This window comes from Stigmatopora argus, chromosome 4 (genome assembly GCF_051989625.1).
Source record: "Stigmatopora argus isolate UIUO_Sarg chromosome 4, RoL_Sarg_1.0, whole genome shotgun sequence".
Classification (NCBI taxonomy): Eukaryota; Metazoa; Chordata; class Actinopteri; order Syngnathiformes; family Syngnathidae; genus Stigmatopora; species Stigmatopora argus.
Window position 1 is genome coordinate 21,521,737 of NC_135390.1, and position 25,687 is coordinate 21,547,423.

The 25,687-nt window shown below is 42.0% G+C and overlaps 1 protein-coding gene across 3 annotated transcripts; it reads left to right on the top strand.

Annotated features, from left to right (window-relative positions):
• Positions 1–359: 359 nt before the first annotated feature.
• On the top strand, positions 360–25,643 carry gramd1a (GRAM domain containing 1A). Of its 3 annotated transcripts, XM_077598232.1 has the most exons (21): positions 360–635; positions 719–745; positions 6,045–6,455; positions 10,647–10,860; positions 10,928–10,948; positions 11,031–11,115; positions 12,280–12,383; positions 12,505–12,600; positions 13,475–13,555; positions 14,088–14,206; positions 14,284–14,569; positions 15,653–15,806; positions 15,882–16,028; positions 16,895–17,013; positions 17,089–17,231; positions 18,494–18,597; positions 18,667–18,879; positions 18,971–19,055; positions 21,663–21,770; positions 23,503–23,623; positions 24,656–25,643. In XM_077598232.1, exons 3-21 carry the CDS (start codon positions 6,082–6,084, stop codon positions 24,737–24,739), a joined length of 2,658 nt encoding a protein of 885 aa, XP_077454358.1. In that variant the 5' UTR covers positions 360–635; positions 719–745; positions 6,045–6,081; the 3' UTR covers positions 24,740–25,643. The 3 variants fall into 3 exon arrangements, with proteins under 3 accessions (XP_077454358.1, XP_077454359.1, XP_077454360.1); XM_077598233.1 differs by lacking the exons at positions 360–635; positions 719–745; positions 6,045–6,455 and adding an exon at positions 2,389–3,026 and having other exon boundaries at positions 24,656–25,641; XM_077598234.1 differs by lacking the exons at positions 360–635; positions 719–745; positions 6,045–6,455 and adding an exon at positions 8,912–9,128 and having other exon boundaries at positions 24,656–25,641.
• The last annotated feature ends 44 nt before the right edge of the window (positions 25,644–25,687 follow it).

A 25,687-nucleotide genomic window follows, 5' to 3' on the forward strand; every position in this document is an offset into this window, starting at 1 on the left:
TTTTTTCTAATTCAACATGCATAAACCCAGGCTAAAAACCACAGCTCCAGAAATCCTAAAACAGCAAAAAATATCTTAAAAACATCAACATTTCACTTTTTAACGACCCATATGCGAAAAAACGAATAATCACAGCCTGTGCTAAAGTGAGCCGAACCCATAAATGTTACCCCAACAAAGTCAAATAAACCCGCAACATTTGCAGGCCTTGAAAGCCGCCATGTTTGTGTTTGTTTACGTACAGCGGGTGCAAAAGGGGGTCAGGGTTGTGATCACGTGACGCAACTACCTGACAAGGGTGTGTTGATTTAGTCGCCTCATCTAAACGCCAGTGACATCATAACCTTGGACTCGAGGCCATGTTGACATACGTGTTGTGGCTTTTTACGGGCGCCTTCCACGCCGCGTTTCCTTTCGTTCTTCCGCCGCGATCCCACCGATCTTCCTTATTTTTAGCCCAGATCGAGTTTCCGCGCCCCCCCGGCCCCCCGGCCCCCCCTCCTCGGCATCGTGTAGCAACTCCCCGGCGTTTGGCAGCCCGGGCCAAGCAGGCGGCGGGAACGGACGGACGCCAAGGGGAAGTGCCAAGTCATTGTTCGGGCTTCGTCTCCACTTGGAAAATGGCGCCGTGGCAGGTAAAGGTGATTTTTTTACGGACCCAAATGCGGTGAAATGTGTAGTTATCTTGCTGTTTTTGACGTTTTGCTTTTCTGATAAGGTGAAGTGATGCGACGGCTGGATGAAGGTGAGGAGACACTTTTTTTTCTTATAAAGTCCTCCACTGCTCGTTAATGGAAGTTAGGAGAATTAAATAGTCTTGGATGAAAAGGGAGATTTTTTAAGGTTATTTTGTGGCATTTTGGGGGAGTTTTTTCTATGCAAATCTAAAATATGGGGTAGAAAATAATTTTAGAGTCAACATGGCTACAAATGTAAATGCTTTTGATTGTTTTTTTAAAAAATCTTTTTTAAAGTTTTTTGCAATTTTGAGGAAATCAAATAAATCTAAAATATGGGGAACAAAAATTAGGGAGTAATTTGATTTTATAGTCAACATGACAAGTTATATAAAAATCTAAAATATGGGGTAAAAGATAATTTTAGAGTCAACATGGCTACAAATGTGAATGCTTTTGATTGTTTTTTTAAATCTTTTTAAAAGTTTTTTTTTGCAATTTTGAGGAAATCAAATAAATCTAAAATATGGGGAACAAAAATTGGGGGAAATTTTATTTTATAGTCAACATGACAAGTTCTATACAAATCTAAAATATGGGGTAAAAAATAATTTTATAGTCAACAAGGGCACTTTTTTTATTTTTTAAATCTAAAGTTTGATTTTTTTAAAAAGTTTTTTTGCATTTTGAGGAATTTTTTATATAAATTTAAAATATGGGGAACAAAAATCGGGGGAACATTTATTTTATAGTCAACATGGTGAAAATGCTTTTGATTGTTTTTTAAAAATCTGACGTTTGACAAAATGCTCAATTTTTTAATAAACTTCTTTTCAGTAAAGAATATTTTATTTGAAAGGTGTTTCAAGAAACCACTCTTTAATTTCCGATAATAATAAAAATATTAGATACAAAAAACAATGACTTATTTAGCATACTATAGCAAGTGCAACGTTTTCCTTTATTAAAACACTACATTTAAAAGTTGTTTCTCTGAGGTTGTATGAATTGTACGACGGCATTAAAGGCATTGTCACACCACAGTGTTGACATTTAAAAAGATCCGTGTGTATCACAAATAGACTATTTATGAAGATCTGTTCACGTGGGATAGCAAATGTCCACTACCACGTATTCGATTCACATGACGAGGATCGCGATTACAATATAGTTTTTGCACTACAACCGGTTGAGCTCTAGGGGTCGCCATTTTACTTGTAAAACTACTATGAATCGCTATTGTGCTGCTATTATTTCTCAACGTCTTGTCTTTCAAGTAATGTTGAGGAGTAAAAACACATGTAAACTACAGAATTACTACATTGCATTTTTAAAGGATTTAAAGGTGCCACATCTCGTTTAGTTTGAGTTCGAAACCATAACGTTGGTAAAATAACTATTGGAAACTGTCATGGTTTGCTGCGGACTGTTATTTCCCGGATCGAACCACAAAGTTCACGAGAGGGGTGTTTGCGGTCGTCATGTGCTTTTTACCTGATCAAATGTCACATTCCGTTTTAAATTCACGGGGATGTAATAATATATAACTGTACATTAATTTCGTTGATTACTAAAAAATATATACATGGTGACTAAAGTTAACAAAAAAGTGGAGTGAATATTTATACACAGTTGAGTCCCCCCCTTCACAAACGTTTAAACTCGTCTTCCTCGGCGGACAGTTATTTTCCGGGCCAAACCATAAAGTTTTATCAGAGGGAAGATAGTTTTCTCGTTTCGCTTTTTACTGTATATAATGATAAAGTATCGATCCCTAAAACGTTTGAGTAATCAAATAAATCTGTCTCGTATTAAAAAATATAAATGTGGCGAAATACTTTCAAAACAAAAAAAACGTAGTTAATCCGTCCTCTTAGCGTTCCCCCTTCTTTACCGCCAGATCTTTGAATGAACTCTTCCACCCCCTCCATTTACCGACAACAATAAACCCCCATCCATTTAATTCGGTACTGTTCTCCGTTTTTTCGAATTAGCATCTTTTATTTATAGTTTTTAATTGTAAAGATGGTAGAAGCTAACACCTTTTAGTTCGTATTCCGTCTTTAAGCTGGTTGGGAGAACGGGACGGCGTGCTTAAGAAAGAAAGAAGTCGACGGACTCGGCGTCTTCGGAGAAGAAAAAGTTGGCCCAAACTTTCGCTGCGTGTTGCTCGGCGAACGTTTAAACACCGGCGGATGCGCTCGTTTTCGCCGGGCCGAGCGTCCGCACCACCATGTTGATGTGCTCCGTGGAGAATCTGGATTTTAACATCACCTCGCGAACCGTCGCTCGCCTCGTCTACGAGGCCGAGAACGACCACCGGAATGGGGGCAACTCGTCCAACGGCAGGTAGGACCAAAAAAAAAGTCGAGTTAAAATCTGAATTTAACGCCCAAAAAAAAGTCGTGCAGCTTGTGTTTAATGTTCGTTGATTGTAAAGTCTATTTGCTAGATTAGCCTGGTCAAACAAGTCCGTGCTAAGATTGTTCTTGTTCAAACACGAGAGCAAACATTGTTGCCGTGTAGTGTCCTACAGTTGCACGCATGCATACCAGTGGCCCTTTCATAGTTATTTAAGGTCAAATAAATCAGATGAAACTTAAAGAACCTTTTAAAAGGCAAAGACAACATCTTGATGAAGTGATCTTGTGAGAAAAAAAAAAATAGCATTGAAGTATGCAAATGACAGGTTTCTTCGATTTCTAGCAATATAAAAAAATAAAAATACCCTCGCGTACCCACGTACACATCTTGTGAAAAGCAGTGGCGGTCCGTGCATTTTCTCGTAGCGCCTTCAACGAATCAATCCAACCCTCAACAACTATTTTATGGCTATAAAATCTCGACTGCAGCTACAGCTGCGACACAAAAAAATCAAATTAATGCACAAAAATGTGGTAAAATCCACTTCCTAGCAGCATTTAATGATTAAATGCAAATACTGGAGCTTTTCAGACATTACAACCGAGCCAGGGAGGTGATTTCCCCAGCAAAAGACAGCGATGGACGTCAATGGCGAAATGGCAAAAAAATGCACTAAAGTGGGGTAAAATCCACTTCCTAGCAGCATTTAGTGATTAAATACAAACACTGGAGCTTTTCAGATATCAGAACTTGGCCCACAATTGAAATATCATTTAGGAATATAGCCATATTTTACTCACCAAAAATCCTTTTTAACTGTACACAATATCCATCCTCCTTTCTTCCTTCTTTTCTATCGCCATCGAAGCTAATGCTAAAAGACGAGCCTGTCCTGTCGTATTTCCGGCATAGTCCGTCTTGAAAATGGCTTTAAATCAACACAACAATATATTTGCTTGTGCAGCCCGCTCCAGATACAGTTTGGTAGCTCTGGCTAATCACTAGCCAATCATAGTTGGTGAAAGCGATGACGTATCCCTACGCCCGCGACAAGGCATTGTGGTGTTGCCAACTCGAAATCTGATTGGTTAAAGCAACAGTCTTATCGACTCTTGTTTAATGCAGCAGAGCCTGCAGAACTGATTGTGAAGGCCTTGAGGCAGATTTCTGACCCTGGCAACAAATAATGGCTGAAATGTGATTGGTTAAATGCTTCAATATGAAAACACACATCTGGAAGCAGTGCAACCAGGGGGAAAGGAAGCTAACAGACCATTTGGAATTATTTAATAACTATTGATGGACAAAATATAATATATGATTCAGATATTTCTTAGGCCAGCAGAGAAGGCCTTGAAGGCCTTGACGGCCCGCCACTGGTGAAAAGGGGTAATTATGCCATCAAGAGGAAGGGGAAGGTGACCACTTCCTGAAAATACTGGTTTTTGTTTAGTGTGTTCAGGAAAAAACTATAAGATTGTAAATGATCAAGGTGTTGACTATATATGGATGTTATTTTTTTGAATTTTAGACAAATAATGACTCCCCCCATTTTGTAAAAAAATGATGTTGAAGTTTAAATGCTTGGATATACAGTGGCGTCTTGACTTAAGAGTTTGAGTCGTTACAAAGGCGCCGTTTGTCACTTGAATCTTTTTCATTGAAATGCAAATTAATTCCAACTTCCTCAAAATAATGGCAAGTTTCGGAGATTTTAAAAGGTGCCTTGGATTGGCTTTTGTGTAGAAAATAAAATCAATTCGAGTTACTCATATTTCGAGGTCATTTTTTTGCCCTTTTTGGAGCGTGTGGCGTCCATTGTTGGTGTCTTTCAGAGACATTTGCTTTCTTCTGCCGGAATGTTCCGCCGTGACCTTGCGGAGCTTTCTCCCGCATCTCCGTCTTGTTTGGAATGTCATCAAATGTTATTTAATACTCACAACAGGAAGTGGGCGCTCTCAGATTTCCCCTTTTCCCGCCATTAGGCCCCCCGAGGCATGTTTTCATGCAGGAAAAAATAAATAAATCAATGTTGTGCTGCTGACAACCTCATTAGAAATCAGAGGAGGATTATGTTAAGGGTTAAAATGCTGTAAGTGTTATTTTTAAGTTTAGCTTTAAAAGAGAAGTGAGCGTCAGGTGGTGTTGCGTTCAAGTGCCGTCCGGTTTCATACAACCTCAGAATGCTGGTTTATTAGTAAGTGTAAGCACTACAAATGTAAGTCGACAGCCTCATGACGGTATGATATTATAAATTCTCTTACGAATCCATTTTAAATGAGAATTAAATAGTCTTGGATGAAACGGGAGATTTTTTAAGATTTTTTTTTGGAGTTTTATTCTATGCAAATCTAAAATATGGGGTAAAAAATAATTTTAGAGTTGACCTGGCTACAAAGAAAATGCTTTTGATTGGTTTTTTTTAATCTAACGTTTGATTTTTTATGAGGTTTTTCGCTATTTCAAGGAAATCAAATGAATCTAAAATATGGGGAACAAAAATTAGGGGGTAATTTGATTTTATAGTCAACATGACAAATCATATAAAAATCTAAAATATGGGGTAAAAAATAATTTTATAGTCAACAAGGCCAAAAATGTAGATGCTTTTGATTATTTTTTTTAAACAAATGTTTTTTTTTTTAAAATTGCATTTTGAGGAAAGTTTTTTTGTGCAAGTTTTTACAAAATGATTTTTGAACTAAAAACGCAGAAAAAATGATTAAAAAATGACAATTATTGATTTAAAAGGGGGAAAATCAGGAAATTTAATATAATCTATACTCTTCATTTTAATTTGATCCTAAAACAGAAAGACAGCACTCATGATTTACTTTCCCGGGCCGCACAAAATGATGCGGCGGGCCAGACTTGGCCCCCGGGCCGCCACTTTGACACCTGTGGGTTAGACTAACACTAGCTCGATGGTGCGTGCAGTGGAGGATTTTATTGACAGTTTCATTCTAGCAAGTCAGACGTCAGCTGACCTTTTTGACCCCTCAGGTGTCTTACCGCCGAGCATTCTCATTTTTTCTCCGAGATGACCACGTCCTCCCCTCGCCCCGTCCCGACCCTGACCATCCTGCCCCCGTCCTCCGACACCGAGTCCTGGTCCCGCTCGCCGAGCCCCCGGTCCCCCCGCCCCGGCTGCCACCCGCGCCTCTACCGCGGCCGAAGCCGGACCAAAAAACGGGCCGCCGACAAGCGCCCGGCGACCCCGCAGATCGTAATCGAGGAGGAAATTAGCTCCGCCCTCCCCCCTCTCGCGGACTCTGATACCAGGAGGGAGGATCCGGGTCAGGACCTCCTTCTGCCACCTTCTCGGTCTTGGCCACGTAGTCCTTCTCCCAGCCGACGCTCCCGGTGGTCCCTTAGGAGCCTGCTGGGCAGGGATTCGGACTGGGAAAGCTGCAGGTTAGTGCGCTGGACTACCGTAGCAAACCGTTAGCCTAGCGGCGTCCAATCCGTTTGAACCGAGCGATCTGTCCAAATGGATTGGATGTGCACGGTTGTCGAGGAATGAGTTCATTTGGGAATATTCTCCCTTTTAGTTGTCTTCAACAAATGCATTCTCAATCGGATTCAGATCAGGGGATTCACCATCGTCCTTCTGCATACTTGTGAATGAAAAAAAACAACATTAAATGACTATTTTTTATCAAATTAATTGACAACTATTTTGATTGACTCCTCAAAATTGTCCAAATTCTCCTTTTCAGCATGTTAGTAGTAAAAAGTCACCTATTTATAAAAGCATTTTTTTTTACCTTTTATGAATTAAGGAAGAGTGTAATAGTAAATAATATCAGCGTGGATTTTACATTTTTTATAAACATTCTTTTAAAAAAAATTAAATTTAAAGTAAATCCCAGGAAAAAAAATTGTTGACACCTCAAAATTGTCCAAATTCTCCTTTTCATCATGTTAGTAGTAAAAAGTCACCTATTTATAAAAACATTTTTTTTTTTACCTTTTATGAATTAAGGAATAGTGTAATAGTAAATAATATCAGCGTGGATTTTAACATTTTTATAAACTTATTATTATAAAAAAAATTATTAAATAAAAAAAAATTCGCAATGTAGTGAAGCCGTGATATTCGAGGGATTACTGTATCTTTAAATTTTTTACCAAATCAGATATTTGCAAACATTTGCTTTTCCTTTGAAGACTTCAGATTTCTATTTCATTTTTTTTGGGCCGTGCTTAGTTTTCGACTAAAATATAAAAGTTTAGAATAAAACAACAGGAACACAACATTTATAAATTAGCCAGTTAATCGACACCGCAAAAAGGAACTACTGACTAGCCGCTTTTCAAAATAATAGTTTTCGCAATCATATAATTCGCCCAATGATTTTTATTCCCTTTATGTTCTTGAAAAGAATTCCAATTTAAATGCAATTTTGGGCCAAGAGGCCTTTTTTAATGCTTTCCTGTGAAACATTCCCACCGTATTAGGATTAATTTAATCTTAATTTATTCGGATAGCGCTTCTAATTGAGCAAAAACTCTTAATCTGTTTAAAAAAACAAAAACAAAAACAGCCTGGATTGAGAACAAAATGTAGTTGACCAAAAACTCCAAAGAGAAAATAAATCCGACGTGGTATCGTCTATCAAATGTGCATCAATACCAATCTGCTAATCCCATTTAATCCCAACAACACGCTCTGTTATTTTTGACCGTCAACTCAACCGAGCCGTCACAACATGCCGGGAGGCGGGGCTCCCGCGCTCCCTACTCGCCCCGAATCATGACATCACCCTCGGCCAATGGTATTCCGTCTCTCGCCCGATGATGTCACAAAGGCCCAATCAGAGGAGGCTCTGCGTGGCGAGGGTGATCTCCCCACTTCTCTTCTCTTCCTCAACATCTCAGCTTGCTTTTAATGTTGTCACAGGCAACATTTTGATGGACTTCCTGCTCCAAGACCACAGGAAGTCCTATGCTACTTTAGCATAAACCCAAATTAGCATATTAGCGGCCACTTTTTACCTAAAATGCATGGAAAAAATTGACAATTTGTCCATCCCTGGGCAAGATGTTCGCTTTTTGGACACAATTTAATGTTTTTTTAATGCGTAGGGAGGAAGAAGCGCTCGTGATTTCCACGTTAGCTTGACGCAACGCTAGGCGCGCGGCGGGGAAGAAGATAAAACATCGAGATTGAGGTTACTGGATTATGATGTGAGCTCTAATCCCGGGATCGGGTGGATTCTAGTGTTGATGTGCTGCTCTCTAAATTTCACAGATGATTAGAAGAGTTGAATTGATAAGGCGGAAATAGGAACTCATTGGTTGCCATTGACGGATAAAGACGTCCAATTAATTAAATGTTTGTTGCTGTCAATGATAGCGATGATTGACAGGCAAGCCGTTGTCATCAGATTTATTTTTTTTGACCAAAGTGAAGTTAGAATATTGAGAAAACGTCATACAAAGATTTTCCCATAAAAAACATGCAAGAGGTCAAAAAGTATAGTATTTATAAACATGAGTCATCTGAATTCACTTGAATGGGAAAAGGTCATTTTGAGAACCATGTCACAATATTGTGAGAAATTTAGCAAGTCAGTGAGAATGATCAATAGGGGAAAGTGTTTTATTTATATCAAGATTACAGTTGTCAAGATGACGCTAGTCATATTTTATATCTTTTTTTTGTTCCTTACAAGGTCTAACTCATTCACTGCCATTGACGACGATAGACGTCTAATAAATTTTGACCTGCAGGGCAGCCAATTTGAACCCTTTTTTTCCGAGCTCCCTTGAAATGCACTCTTATCTATGCCCTCCAGCCACAGTTTGTTTTATCTGAAACCCACTCCCTCCCCTCCTGGCATCCAAATGCACCCCCTCCCCCATCTGCAAACCGAGGGGGGATTACGGATGGACGGCAGGCCGACGGCGGCTCATCCTATGCAGCCAGCCGTCGTCTGTCCGCGATGGTCCGATTCTAGCATCCCTCTCGTCCCCGCTGCAAGATCGCTTGAGCTCGGGTACATCGACGAGGAGACGCGCGGGTCTCGTATGTTTATTTTCGGACTCTCGTTGGGGACCACGAACGCCCCATGACATGTTCGAGTAAGTCATTCGACGGAACGTTTATCTTAATAATCACCTTTTTATTCTTTCGAGGCAAGTACAATTACGATTTAGCGAAACATTTTGATTCAATTTCAAGACAATCTCTTTTATTTGAAAAAAAAACAGTAATAATAATAATAAACGAGGGTGATGCGTTCATGTGTATCCCGGTCGCTCAGCGGTCATCCGGTCACAATCTCCCGTCGCTCGCTCCCTCCCTCCCCGCCGAATAAACACGACAGCCTCCGTACACCCACAACCGGTTGCTTTTCAACCGGGGACGTTCAGAGCTCCATCCGCGTCGCCGTGCCTCTTTCTCGGCGTGTTATTTGCTAGCTTGTCGGGTCTCCGCAGCTTGACGAGATTGATGCTAAAGTAGCCACGGTGCTAACTTGCTAGCCGTCGTCACGAGTTGGCTACAAATGAATGAGTTTACGTGAAAAATGGATATTAAATAAGATGAATTGTGTGATATTGGCAGACATTTATATATTTTGTTGTTGAATAAGACGTTTAGTTTCACTGGAGGTTGGAACGGCTTGTAAACAAACGCTGACACAGATTCTCATCACTAAGCCCATTTAATAGGCTAATGCTAGGCACCGTGGTAGGATTCGGTCATTAGTGGCTGATTATTTCCACTTAACATAGCGTATTTAGTGAATAAGGTCACCATTTACGCAGTCGAATACAATAATAAACATTGTTTTCTTTTGTGACCATGTGGTCCGAAAGCAGCTTTTGTTTTATTGGACGGCCGTGCTTAATATTGTGTCCAATTTGGTTATTATTTCGTTCAAGTCAGAAAGTTTAACCTTTTTCTATGGCACGAAAAATCTTTTTATTAAAAATGGAATCACATTTGAGGGAAACATTTGCTAAAATTGGAGAACCTACTGGAACCAAAACTGAAAATTAAAAGGATTTACTTTTACTGCCATGTTAAATTTTGGTAGATTAAACCTGAACACGGCTATGCATCTTTATCAAAGATTGTTAAAGTCCACACTTTGTGAAGAAAATATTGTTTTACAAAATCTGAAGAGCCAACAATAACAAATTTTATTTAGAAGTGTCCCCAAATGTTTGTATTCAGCTGCTACTTTTTTTGTTTTTAAGTGTTTTGTACTGGGAAGACGTTGTACCAAAATAGATAATGGAGGCCTGTGTACCATATTATTGTTTTTGTTTTGTTATTAAAAAAAGAATGCTAGCGCACGGCTACGTGGCTTTTTCAGCGAGGTTCCACCGTAATATTCGACTTTTCAAGCAAGGTTTCATCGTAACATTTTCCATATTTTCAACCTGAAAAGTTACTTGTCCCTTTTCTTAAAGAAACACATACAATTTCTACAAATGATACACATGTATAAGAGTGATTTGTTATGACCGTTATCAACTGTAACCGAGGCCGACTGCTTTATCGGTCAAAATTGGTTCAAGCTGATATGGCGGCCTATCGTTTTGTTTGTCTTTCTAAAAGAAATACAAACATTTTGTCCCGTCTTTTTGCAGCACGGCCAGTAATTCTCCACGCAGCACTCCGGGCAGCTCGCCTTCCCTGCGGCGACGGGTCCTGGGCGGCGGCCGGGCGAGCGAACACGATTTGGCGGGCGAGAAAAGCAGCGGAGGAGGCGGCTCGGACAGCCCCCTGCCGTCCATTCCCTCGGCGTCCTCGCTCTCGTCGGCCTATCCGATCGCGTCCCGCCATTTTAGGAGCAATGCCAAGGTAATTCCACCGTTATTGTCAGCATTATTTAAGTCTACACTCTGCCATTGTTTTTTTGTCTTTTCAGAAAATGCAAAGCTGGTACAATGTGAGTATTTGTTTTAGATTGCTTCATTCTGTGGTGCTTTTTGGGGGGGGTTTGATCTGAGGTTTTTGGTATCCATTTTTAGGTCCTCAGCCCCACGTACAAGCAACGAAACGAGGACTTTCGTAAAATCTTCAAGAAGCTTCCAGACTCGGAGCGACTCATCGTGGGTAAGTCAATTGAATTCAATGCTTTTTTATTGTCATAACTAGCCTGGCGCTGCCTGCCACCCTTCGTAAAGCTTGATGTCGATGTATACAGACCACAATCCATTCGCGAATAGTAGCTAGCTAGTAGCTAGCGTAACTTTTCCAACGCTGCTTTCCATGCTTCGTAAAGCTGTGTTGATGCCGATCGCCAGGCCACAATCCATTGGGTGTATTGACAAAAGAACTATGTATCCCAGCAGTCACTGTGCAGTACTTTTTATACGGGGAAAATAGTAGAGTCGGGGGCGGCTTGCCGTAGTTGTGAGAGCTGTAGAGGATGGCATACCCTATCGACTGATTTATTTTATTTTATCGTGATAAATTTTTTAGTATTGGTCCATATATAAAGCGCACTGGATTATAAGGCGCCCTGAAAATTTAAGACTTTTATGTGCGCCTTATAGTCGTGAAAATACGATAGTCAACATAAATAACTAGTAGTCAACATAGATAAGTAGTCACATGAATAAGTGGTCACATAAAAAAGTACAGTCATCCCTCGATTATCGCGGTTAATGTACACCAGATATGGCCGCGATAAACGAAAAACCGCCAAGTAGGGTCACCCCTATTTAAAATAAATAAATAATAATAATAAATAAATATAATAATAAAATAATAATAATAATAAATAAAAATATTTTTTATTATTAGTTTTTTTTTACTACACTGCTGAGTTCTAGTAGCAAGCGAAGGACGGGGGAGTGACCGCCGCTTGCGAGTTTCATCGTGGATTTTCACATTTTTATGAATTCCCCCCAAAAATGTAATTAACAAAAAAAAAATTCCCTCCAGAAAAAAAACCGCGATGTCGTGAAGCCGTGATAATCGAGGGATTACTGTAGATACAAACTGACTAAAGTGGTTAGCAGCCTATGGAGCTTTAGTGCAAGTACAAGATATGAACTTAGTCTAGATGAGGTCCTCCTAAGCGCAGAACTTGACTTGAGTACGGTGATGGCTTCTTGGCAGAAACTGTCCTTGAGTCTGTTTGTCTTGGCTGTCATGGCCCGGTAGCAGCTTGAAGTGGTCAAAGCCGTGATGTCTTTTATGCCGAAGATTTGGATGTTTGTTGTTGATATTTTGTCTTTTTTTTTCAATGTATTTATTTTTATATCTCCATAGATTACTCGTGCGCTCTGCAGAAGGACATCTTGCTCCAAGGCCGCCTTTATCTGTCGGAGAACTGGCTTTGTTTCTACAGCAACATATTCCGCTGGGAAACCACGGTGAGCACCCGATTCGTGCTAACGCTCCTCATTCATACATTCGTTGACAGGTTGACGGGTATGATTTCAAAATATATCGTATTTTCTGGATTTCCAAATAGCTTTCCATGTGCTTTTGCAGATCACTATCCTGCTGAAAGACGTGACCTCAATGACCAAGGAGAAGACTGCCAAGCTCATTCCAAACGCCATCCAGATAAGCACCGACAATGAGAAGGTCGGCCATTTCACACACACACACACACACACACACACACACACACACACACACACACGCACACGCACACGCACACGCACACGCACACGCACACGCACACGCACACGCACACGCACACGCACACGCACACACACATGCACCCACACACACCCCACAAACACAAACACACACACACACACACACACCACACACCACACACACACCACACATACACGCCACACACATACACCACACACACACACACACACACGCCACACACACACGCCACACCCCACACACACCCCACACACACCCCACACACACCCCACACACACACGCCACACCCCACACACACCCCACATACTAGAGACACACCACACACACACACACACACCACACCACACCACACACATACACACCACATACACGCCACATACACACCACATACACACCACATACACACCACATACACACCACACACACCACACACACCACACACACCACACACACCACACACACACCACACACACGCCACACACACGCCACACACGCCACACACACGCCACACACACGCCACACACACGCCACACACACGCCACACACACGCCACACACACGCCACACACACGCCACACACACGCCACACACACGCCACACACACGCCACACACACGCCACACACACGCCACACACACGCCACACACACGCCACACACACGCCACACACACGCCACACACACACACCACACGAACCACACACACACACCACACCACACACACACACACACACACACACACACAAATTAACTAAAAAAAAACAATAAATGAGCTGACTTGGCCACATTTGTCTGTTAACCATCCCTTTTCTTCCTTCCTTCCTTTCCATTGAAATTCTCAGCACTTCTTCACTTCTTTCGGGGCGCGGGATCGCAGCTTCATGATGATTTTCCGCCTGTGGCAGAACGCGCTGATGGACAAGGTGAGATCCCGCGGCGGCTAACCGGATAATAATAATAATCGGACATAGGCTTTGTCATCATCATTGACTCGACAAAATCCTAATTGTCATCATACCCAGAAACTGCGTATGACGAAATTGGTAGTGCTTCTCCATAAGGTGCATTTTCCCGGCAAAAGGCCCAAATAAGTGAAAATAATTTCAGACTCGTAAGTTGGCATTCTGCCGTGATGGATACATCGCATCACCCCTGAGCGGATCACTTACCTCTCACTGTCTTTCACTTACCTTCAGTCAGCCAGTAGGAGGCAGATCACCGCCCAACGTCTTTTCATGTTACCTCACCCCGAAGTTATTACACAGAAGGGATCGTGTGTCGTGCTACCGCAAGTTTAGAGTCCTGATGGATGTGGGAAAAAACTGTCTTTAAGCCTATTTGTCCGTCCTTTGTGAGACCTGTATCGCCTGCCATAGGGCAGCAGCTGGAACAGATTGTGACCAGGGTGCTATGGTTGATAATGACACCAATCATTTTCTCCCCGTACGTTTTCAGTCCTTGTCCCCCAAGGAATTGTGGCACATCGTGCACCAATGCTACGGCACCGAGCTAGGCCTGACCAGCGAAGACGACGACTACGTCTCGCCGACCGCCGAACACATGAACGGCCTGCTGTGAGTGGCTGGAAACTAAATGCCGATTCCGTCGCTTTTTGAGTATCGGGTCCATTTACTTTGAGCCATTCCGCCAGGCCCGGAGAGGAGTCCGTGTCGGTCGGCGACCTTTTGGAGCTGAGCTCGACCTCGCTCCCCTCCTCGGGGAGCTCCCCCCCGCCGCCGCTGGTGCCCTGCGGCCAGCCTAGCCCGCCCTCCACGACCAGCGGCGCGGTGGGTTCGTCCCCGCCCGTCTCCAGCGTCTGCCTGCCCATCGAGGTGCCCTCGGCGTCGGGTCGCCGCCTCAGCTCCGACCCCCCGGAGCCCAGCCCGACCAACTCTCACGGCTCGGCGGCGTCGGCCGCGCCCACCAACGTCTCCTCTGTGAGTTGTTGGGATCGTGTCGTCGGTGGGGAGATGTGATCGTTCAATCCGCTTTGAGCCCTTTAAAAACAAGAAACATTGAATTGATTTGACTTGAATGTATTTCAATTGAATGGACTTGAATTGAGTTGATTTGAATCAAATTTACTTGAATTGACTTAAAATGAAATGACTTAAATTGACTTGACTTAAATTGACTCGAATTGACTTGACTTGAATTGACTTGACTTGAATCGAATTGACTTGAATTGACTTGAATCGAATTGACTTGAATCGAATTGACTTGAATCGAATCGAATTGACTTGAATCGAATTGAATCGAATCGACTTGAATCCAATTGACTTGAATCCAATTGACTTGAATCCAATTGACTTGAATCCAATTGACTTGAATCCAATTGACTTGAATCCAATCGACTTGACTTGAAACGACTTGAATTGAATCGACTTGAATCGAATCGACTTGAATCGAATCGACTTGAATCGAATTGACTTGAATTGACTTGACTTGAATTGACTTGACTTGAATTGACTTGACTTGACTTGAATCGAATTGACTTGAATCGAATCGGCTTGAATCGAATCGGCTTGAATCGAATGTGTTTATTTTCATTACACAAGTACAACAAATTTAAAGCTTCACCATAAAGTGCACACATCAATCGGCTAAAACGTTTTCTAGACAACTTTGTGTTATCATCAGATAATGATCAAGAATATGCTTATAAATAATGTGTTCAACAATAAATCGGTGACCAGATTTTTAGTAGGATTATTTGCGGTAATAAAATCAGACGGCAGATAAAAAAATAACCGTGACCGTACATCGTTTTTAAATTCACGACATGCATAGACTTTTCAATTAATAAGGCTACAAATAAAACAAAACCGTGCTAAAGTTCTTTTGCTTCGTATGGGGAAACTAGTATATTGCTAGCCACGGCTCGCTAATTCCTGACCTTAGTGAAAAAATGCAGTTTTATATGACAATGTCATTACTTTTGGTTGATGTTTGCATCTATATATACAACTCCCATCCTTTTAAAAGTCACATGACCACGGCCTGACTCCCTTTCCCACCAGAACCCGGAGGAGGGCGGGGACAGTCCGTTCGAGCTGGCCAATCACACGGCGCTCCTGCCCAACGCCAGCCTGGGGAATCTCTCCTCACTGGACGTCACCAACGACGAGGACCTGCCCACCGACCCGAGCAACTCGTCCGACACGCAGGAGGAGAGTGAGTGTGCGGCAACCAATGGGAATCAATGGGAAGCGTTACGAGATGAAAACTTGACGTCATGGCAACCTTCAGGTGAGGTGGAGTCCTTCTGCGCCGACCTGAACGGGCGGCTGCACGTCAACGCTGCCGTGCGAATGAGCGTGGACAAGCTCCACGACCTGCTCTTCTCTGCCGACACACATTTTATTCGCCACCTCTTCTCGCAGCGACATTTTACTGGTATGCACACACACCCAAATAAATCCACGAAGAGCCACGGTGAAACATTTACTGAACCCGATTTAGGTTTTTTTTTGCTTTAGTTGCAGATTTTATTTTGGAGGGGGACACAATTTGTCATGTTTTGAGATTTATTTGAAGTATTTTGAGAAGTCTTTTTTTTTGTTGAGAATTTGTGAGATTTTTTTTTTTACAAATAGAGTAAAATTTTTCTGCTTTTTGACAGAAAAAAATGTACTTGAATGAATGGATTTTTACCTTTTTTTATTTTTGGGGAGAGTTTGTTTAACTTGATTAAATTTGTTGCTTGTATAGAATGCATAGAACCTGATAAAAGGTTTTCTGTATATTATTTTTAAAATGTATGTCTGTGTTTTAGTTTGCATTAGAATGAGAAATGGTTTGACTTTCAAACGTCAACCATGAAAAGATTTTTAAAAACATGTCTTGCATAAAATACGAAAACAGAAAAAAAATCATCATTTTCATACTGAATCTCTCGCCAGAATACATTTTCTCAACTTTTTTAGCTCCAAAACAAACCCCAAAAAGTTGCAAATCCAGACTGTCCCAAAAATGTGGTCAAATTGGATAATTTAACAACATTAGTCCTTTTTTAATTTGCACTATGAACCAAAAAAATCCTCAAATAACCAGCCCTAAAACAACATACATTTTATCTGTCCCCATTTGTTTCGCGTTCTTTCAAACGAGGACACCATTTAGCCAATGGGCATCAACCCCCGTTGCTTGGCGACATTTCGCTGCACTAATTGGGGGGCTATTTGCCCCCTTTTTCCGCCCCCCTCCAGTCCCTTTTTCCTTTCAAAACTCGCCAACATCTCACTGTGGCTCGATTCTTTCAGACCTGGCGGTGGGCGAGTGGCGGCCCGACGGCGGCGGGAGCACCAGTCGCGTTCTCAGCTACACCATCGCTCTCAACAACCCGCTGGGACCCAAGACGGCCCCCGTGGTGGAGACGCAGGTGAGCGCGAGTTCGAAACCGGTCACCGGTTTCCGCCAACGCCGTCGCCTGATTTTTGTTGTTGTTGTTCCGTAGACGCTGCACAAGAGCAGCGCTCAGGGCGAATGCTACGTGGTGGACTCGGAGGTGATCACCTCGGGAATTCCGTACCAAGACTACTTCTACACCGTGCATCGATACTGCCTTACTGCCATCAAGAAGAACAAGAGCCGCCTCAGGTGACATTTTTCTTGTTTTCGCCATGTTGTTAGGATTGAAGTACCGTATTTTGCTGTTTAATATATCCAGGTATATTAAACAGCAGGGATATATTAAATGGCACACAAACGGGAAGGTACGATCCACTACGCCAGGGGGTCAGATTCGGGATGGTTGGCGGGCAGCTTTAACGTCAACTTGATTTCACGTGGGCCGGACCATTTTAGATATAATAGTTAGATTTTTTTTTCTATAAATGGATTAAAATAACTGGTTTAAAAGACCAGAATATTCTGTTATTTATAGATCTAAAACAATGTTTATTTGAGCTTTTTTTTAAAAATATTTTTAGATTTTACAAAATGATTTTTGAACTAAGAACACAGAAAAAAATGGATTGAAAAATGACAATTATTTATTTAAAAGGGGGAAAATTAGGGAATTTAATATACATCTATACTCTTAATTTTAATTTGATCCTAAAACAGAAAGTCGGCACTCATGATTTACTTTCTCGGGCCGCACAAAATGATGCGGCGGGCCAAATTTGGCCCCAGGGCCGCCACTTTAACACCTATGGTCTAAGGCAAGGGTGTCAGACTCGGGTTGCTTCGCGGGCGGCATTAACGTCAACTCGATTTCACGCGGGCCGGACCATTTTCGAAATAATACTTATTTTTTTATTTTTTATAAATGGATTAAAAGAACTGGATTAAAAGCCCTAAATATTCAATTTTTTATAGATCTAAAACAACCTTTATTTGAGCTTTTTTTTCTTAGTAAGGGAAAATTTAATCATTTGTTTTTAATTGCGAAAGTAAACCAAATTTTTCTTTAATTATATGCCATATTAAAGTGGAAAACAGAAAATATTTTTATGTATTTTTAGATTTTACAAAATTATTTTTGAACTAAAAACACAAAGAAAAAATGGATTAAAACATTGCAATTATTGATTTAAAAGGGGGAAAATAAGGAAATATATACATCTATACCTATCATTTTAATTTGATCCTTAAACAGAATGTCGGCACTCGTTATTTTATTTTCTCGGGCCGCACAAAATGATGCAGCGGGCCAGATTTGGCCCACGGGCCGCCACTTTAACACCGGTGATCTTTTTTGTTCGTTAATGGTGACATTTGTGAATTTTAGAACGTAAACTCGAATAGCCAATTTTGGCTTTCCCATTCTACATTTCGCCCTCACCTTTCGAACTTGAAATCGATGAAACAAAATGGCGCCATATTTGAACCCTTTCCCTCCCACTTTCGCTCTCCAGAATTTCATCCGACATCTGCTACAGGAAGCAGCCGTGGAGTTTGGTCAAAGCTCTGATTGAGAAGAACACGTGGAGCGGTATCGAGGAGTACTACCGTCACATGGGTGAGGATTTTTTTTTCCTGGAAAAAGCATCCCAATCCGCCATTTTCATTCAAACGTCTCCCCCAATAGAAAGCGAAGTGTGCAAATTAGAAACGCTGCTTCAGTCCGAGGTGACCGTGGTGTCGGCGGGAGGCGCCGGCGAGGCCGCCAAGCCGTCCCCGGCCTTGCGCCGGCGCAAGCGCACCTGCTCGCGGCGACAGGGGGACCGCGAACGGGAGGCGGGGGGCGCCGGCGAGCGAGGCGACCGAACTATCGGGGAGGAGCGCGAACGCAGGGATGCCGGTCAGTGTCACTTTTCAAAATAATCATTGGAATTTTTGAAGTTTTGAGTCATTTTATTGATTTATTTTTATTTTTTAATTTGTTTTCATAGGTGCTCAGTACATGAAGCTGGGAGAGCGCGCGCGGGGGGCCGCGCAGAACAGCGTCTCCACCATCCTACTCATCGTCAGTTTCATGTAAGTCACAAAGGGATGGATTCCATCTGGTTAGCTAAACCAATATAGCATATCACTGTCAATAATATAGAACATTTTCACTTAACGTATTTTCTCGCATATAAGCCTTATTTGACCCTCTAAAACAAGGGTGTCGGACTCGGGTTGGTTCGCGAGCCGCGTTAACGTCAACTCGATTTCACGTGGGCCAGACCATTTTAGATATAATATTTAGATTTTTTAAAATAAATGGATTAAAAGCCCTGAATATTCAGTTTTTTTATAGATCTAAAACAATTTGTATTTTAGCTTTTTTATATATATTTTTTAGATTTTACAAAATGATTTGTGAACTAAAAACACAGAAAAAATGGATTAAAAAATGACAATTATTGATTTAAAAGGGAGAAAATCAGGAAATTTAATATAAATCTATTCTCTTCATTTTAATTTGATCCTAAAACAGAAAGTCGGCACTCATGATTGACTTTCCCGGGCCGCACAAAAGGATGCGGTGGGCCAGATGTGGCCCCCGGGCCGCCACTTTGACACGTGCACTACGCATTCTTTATGCCACTGATGTCAAAGTGGCAGCCCGGGGGCCAAATCTGGCCCGCCGCCTCATTTTGTGCGGCCCGAGTAAGTAAATTATGAGTGCTGACTTTCTGTTTTAGGATCAAATTCAAATGAAGATTATATATGTATATTATATTTCCTGATTTTCCCCATTTTAAATCAATAATCTCAATTTTTTTATCCATTTTTTTCTTTTGGTGTTTTTAGGTCAAAAAGCATTTTGTAAAATCTAAAAATAAATATAGAAATTTATATAAATATAATTAATGATATGCATACAAATTAGACTCGACATGCACGAAACGCCATAACGCAAGACAACACGGCCGATATGGTCATTTATTTCCAAATAGAGAAAAGATAAACAGATAAAACGCTAAACACAATTTATTTTGACATCTATGAAAGAAATTTAAGGAAAAAAATAGTGTATCTTGCATAAAACTTGAAATAACTCACTTGCGCCTGCCATTGCTCGCTCAGGGCGCCGCCATCTTACAAACGAGACCGCTACGGACACACTTCCTGGTTGTACTGGTCACATGACTTCCTTTTTGAATTTTTCTATGTGCAATCCAGCAATCGATTGATACAGTCCCTCAGAAATAGCACGTGCGATGATTTTTATTAAGATTTTCCCTTCAAAGTAACACATCCCTATTAAAACCATGAATATGGAGGTGAAAATTTGAATCATGGGGCTTCTTATACGAGAAAAATCGTAAAATTCAACGATTTTAAGGCCATTTTAAAGGTAGGGCTTACACGCGAATGCGGCTAATATGCGAGAAAATGAGTAATAGCAAGATACAAACTCTTCCAATCCACACATGCTCAAAGTCACAAATATTACTGTAACAAATGTCAAAAATGTATTTTGCAAGCACATTTTGCTCTTTAACACCTTGCCTGCCATTGACTACTATAGACTGTCAAAATGAATTGGACGTCTCATGCATTTAATGGCAGCTAGCATTGGTTGAATACCGTATTTTCCGGACTATAAGTCTCACGGGTTGCTTTTTCTCGCCATCTTTTCTCCCTTTGTGGCTCCTCGGACTCCCCTTTTTTGCGTAGGATCTGTATCAGGTACGCAAACCAAAGGCTTTTTACTTCCTGCAGCCACACTTTGTTACAGGAAACGTCTCACTTTGTCTCATTGGACTCTCGGTGCAATTCAACCCAAATGTACTTAGAGTGGCTAGTGCGTCAGCCTCGTGGTTTTGGGGTCCTGGGTTCCAATCCGGGTCAGGCCACCTGTGTGGAGTTTGCATGTTCTCCCTGGGTTTTCCCCCAGTACCCTCTGGTTTCTTCCTTCAACCCCCCAAATGTGCGTGCTAGGCTAGGCTAGCTGGTTGAACACTCTAAATTGCCTCAGCCTAGCTATGATTGGTTGTCCTTTGTCACCCTGCGATTGGCTGGCCACCGATTCAGGGTGTGACCGCAGTTAGCTGATAGCCTCCAGCACTCCCTCGACCCTTGTGAGGATAAAGCAGTTCAGAAAATGAACAAATAGTTAATACTCCGGTCTAATCCCACAACCCAAAAACATGCAGGCTAGGCTAGCTGGCTGTTCAAACACTCTAAATTGCCTAACTCTAGCTATGATTGGTTGTCCTTTTGTCTCCTCGTGCCCTGCGATTGGCTGCCCACCGATTCAGGCCTGGTGCCCGTAGTTAGCTGGGATAGGCTCCAGCACCCCCTCGACCCTAGTGAGGATGAAGCATTTCAGAAAATGAATGAATGAATTAACACTCCCGTCTAATACCACAACCCAAAAACATGCATGCTAGGCTAGGCTAGCTGGTTGAACACTCTAAATTGCCTAACTCTAGCTATGATTGGTTATCCTTTTCTCTCCTTCTGGCCTGCGATTGGCCGGCCGAATGAATGTACTTGATTTCCTGTAAGGAAGTTCCACTGTGACACTGACATGTTTGTGAGCCTCTTCCTTGTCCAATTACACTCATCGCACTCGTCACCTTTTTTTGTAAACGTCGACGACAGCTAGCATTTTGTAAGCTAACGCCCGTTTGTATGTTTTCTGAGCAGCCTGGTGGTGCTGGTGGCCCTCAACATGCTGCTATTCTACAAACTTTACTCTCTGGAGAGGGCCGCGCACACGCTGGAGACGTGGCACTCCTTTTCAGTGGCCGACAGGTGAGTCTCGTCTACGCCGTGACACAGTGGATGCTAAAGTAAGGCTAGCGGATGAGCCTGTGGCTAGCAGACATGCTAAAGAGGAGGCCAGGTCGCGCGCTTTGTTAGTTAGCCGCGTGGTACATTTTGGATTTCGGGGGGAAGGTGGCTTAGCATAGTCGGGGAATAAAACGCACCTGATGCTAGCTAGCCCTGCCTGCTGATTTTCTTCCACACAATATAAGCGAGCGGTAAATATTGGGAGGTACGCGGACGTTTCGTCGAAAGACGTTTGGTAGAACGGACGTTTGGTCGCCGGGTTGTTACTGTTGAAACCAGCTCTCAAAATTATAATCATGAGAGAGAGGGTTTAATATCTAAATATCTAATATCAAAATATCAACAGTAAACTCTCTGTCACAATTTGACAGCGACCGAACCCGGCGACCAAACGTCCGTTCTAACAAACGTCCGGTCGACCAAACGTCTTTCGACGGAACGTCCGGTCAAGGTGGCTTAGCATAGTCGGGAAATAAAACGCACCTGATGCTAGCTAGCCCTGTGTTGGAGTAATCATTATTATAAATGTGTTTGCAATGCTTATTTAGGAATATAAAGCCTTATAATATACATGCTTACTATGATATACTGCTGATTTTCTTCTACAAAATATAAGCGAGCGATAAATATTGGGATGTGGATCGGATCATATGATTTGTGGGTACCCGGGCATTTCGTCGACGGACGCTTCGTCCCCGGACGCTTCGTCCCCGGACGCTTCGTCCCCGGACGCTTCGTCCCCGGACAGTTTGTCGACCGGACACTTGGTCGCAGGACAGTTTGCCTAACTTTAACCACTATTAAAAAGACAAAGAAAATTCACATATTCTTTATTAAAGAAAATAAAACAGCAAAAACTGGCTCGACAACACAAACACTAACATTTGGGCGTGTGCAAATACTAAATGTGCTCGTCTCTAAACACGGTTCCTATGTTGAGTGCTCCACGTTTGGAAAGACCCCAAAAAGAATCAACGTGACATAACAACTCAGATGTCACGTTGATTCTTCATAACAAATAGGGAGACATCTTGCAACAGACCAGTTCTCGGGGGCACTGAGTGACTCCACTAAATTACTATAACTGTTTGGTTTTTAATCGTGAATTGATGTGGCTACCATTCTGACTGGATGCTGATATTTGTTGTGAAGTATGCCAAAAATACTGCATCTCTGACTTAGATATAGACCACATGTGTCAAAGTGGCGGCCCGGGGGCCAAATCTGGCCCGCCGCATCATTTTGTGCGTCCCGAGAAAGTAAATGATGAGTGCCGACTTTCTGTTTTGGGATCCAATTAAAATGAAGAGTATAGATGTATATTAAATTTCCTGATTTTCCCCCTATTAAATAAATAATTGTAATTTTAAATCATTTTTTTGTTTTTAGTTCAAAAATCATTTTGTAAAATCGAAAAATATATTTTAAAAAAGCTCAAATAAACATTGTTTTAGATCTAGATACAAAACGGAATATTCAGGGATTTTTATACAGTTCTTTTAATCCATGTATATAAAAAAAGTAATTCTATCTAAAATGGTCCGGCCCACATGAAATCGAGTTGACGTTAATGCGGCCCGTGAACCAACCCGAGTCTGACACCCTTGGTTTACAGAGTTGATGTTTTTTTTTTTTTAAATCAAAAGCCTATAAACTAAATTAATAAAGTGAAATGTGCCTTTTCCCTTCTCAGTCCTCTTCCACAGACGGCGGGGGAGTGGGCTCAGGTTTTGCAGCTGCAGAGACAATTCCACCAGGCGCAACTTGGCAAATGGCAGCAGATCCTGCAGTCGTCCGTGGCTCTTCTAGACCAGGTTTGTGGTTTACTCATATTCCCCATCCTCCCCAAAAATGGGGCGACACTTTTTCGCCCTAGCCATGGAAAAACTGAGCTCAGCAGGTTCGCCAAGTTGCAGGTTCGTGCATGTCTCTGTTTTTATGCGCATATAAGCCGTACCCTCGCACTCATCCTTTTATTATTTTTGTCCGACAATAGCGGCTCATATGCGAGTAAAATATGGTAATTTGTGCGCGTATAAGATGTACCCTCGATTCAGTTATTTTTTTTGTCCGACAAAAGCGGCTTATATGCAAGTAAATATGGTAATTTGTGCGCAGATAAGCCGTACCCTCGATTCAGTCAGCATATTTTTGTTCGACAAGAGCGGCTTATATGCAAGTAAATATGGTAATTGATGCGCGTATAAGACATACCCTCGATTCATTCATCATTTTTTTTGTCCGACAGAGGCGGCTCATATGCGAGTAAATATAATAATTTGTGCGCGTATAAGCCATACCCTCGATTCAGTTATCATTTTTTTGTCCGACAAATGCGGCCTATATGCGAGTAAATATGGTAATTTGTGCGCAGATAAGCCGTACCCTCAATTCACTCATAATTTTTTTGTCCTACAAAAGCGGCTCATATGTGAGTAAATATGGTAATTTGTGCACGTATAAGCCGTACCCTCGATTCAGTCATCATTTTTTTTCCCGACAGAGGCGGTTTATATGCGAGTAAATATGTTAATATATGCACACATAAGCCGTACCCACCATTCATTTTTTTTGTCCGACAAAGGCGGCTCATATGTGAGTAAATATGGTAATTTGTGCGCGTATAAGCCATACCCTCGCACTCATCATTTTTTTGTCCAGCAAAAGCGGCTTATATGCGAGTAAATATGGTAATTTGTGCGCATATAAGCCGTACCCTTGATTCTGTTTTTGGAGTTACGCATGCGGCTTATATGCGAGAAAATCCGCTACCTTTCCTTTTACCGATTTCCAAAGATTGGACTGTTTTTTGATCTTTTCTTTTTCTTCCCCCGCTATTTCCACAGATGAAGCAATCCCTTGAGAAACTCCACCAAGGCATCGCCGTCCCGGACGTCCACCAGGACGAGCCAACCGACACGGACACCTGAGCCCCATCTGTACGGTACCGCCCACTAATTCACAAAAACCCACCCACCCGGCACGGACGGACGGCCCCCACCGTTCGAACACAAATCCAGCAAAATACACGCCAGGGAACCTCATTACCCACAATCCATTTCTCACCTGTTTGACTTGAAACTCGGCAATAAGAGCCGGCCGGACGGCGGCCCAGGGGGCGGGGCCTCCCGAAAGCCGCATCATCCACACTTTTTGGGTTTATTTTTCCTCCGACATTTTCACGCCGCGTCTCATCGGCGTCAAACTTTAGGTTTTTTTGTTAAAAAAAACAACAACAAAACAAAAAACGAAAACAACAGTATTTATTCCCTATGGACGTCCGTCCTCGTGCTCTGATTGGCTGTCGAGAAACGGCCGCCACGGACGCTAGCGATTGTTCCTGAATGTTTCAAAGTTGAATCTAACGTGGATAATAATAATAGTTATGATGATGATGCGTGTTCACAAAGAGTCCGCGTTACATTTCCGATGTTTTGTATCGTTTTTTTTTCGTTATCGGAGACCTCACTTCCTTGCCATTCAAAAAAAAAATTACAAAAAAAGGACCAATCGAACTTTCTAACAGCGAAAGAAAGGGAATATCTTGTATGTCATACTTCTTTTTCTATGGTTTCATTTTGTTTTGTTTTTGTTCACCTAAATCCTTTAACCCCGCCCACCTTCACCACTCCACCCCGCCCCCTTTGTTACGGCCCTGCTGCGCAAGGCCACCCGCACACGACAACAAAAGGGGTGTATTATTTATTTAGGGAGGGGCACGGAGACGAGAATGTACTGTGAAAAAAAATTTTTTGATTGTGCACACGGACGGAAATGGAAACAAAAAAAAATGAAGAAAAAAAATCCCCCAAAAAATGAGGTTGTGACTCTTCTTTGTTTGGGCGTGTTTTTTTTATTATCTTTATGACAAATGGGAT

What these genes read in the sequence shown, in the direction of transcription:
- gramd1a (XM_077598232.1), top strand. Translation starts at nt 6,082, where the DNA reads ATGACCACGTCCTCCCCTCGCCCCGTCCCGACCCTGACCATCCTGCCC. An exon ending in AGAACGCGCTGATGGACAAG is followed by an intron (nt 13,556 to 14,087) that starts GTGAGATCCCGC and finishes GTACGTTTTCAG; the next exon opens with TCCTTGTCCCCCAAGGAATT. An exon ending in CCGTGGCTCTTCTAGACCAG is followed by an intron (nt 23,624 to 24,655) that starts GTTTGTGGTTTA and finishes CTATTTCCACAG; the next exon opens with ATGAAGCAATCCCTTGAGAA.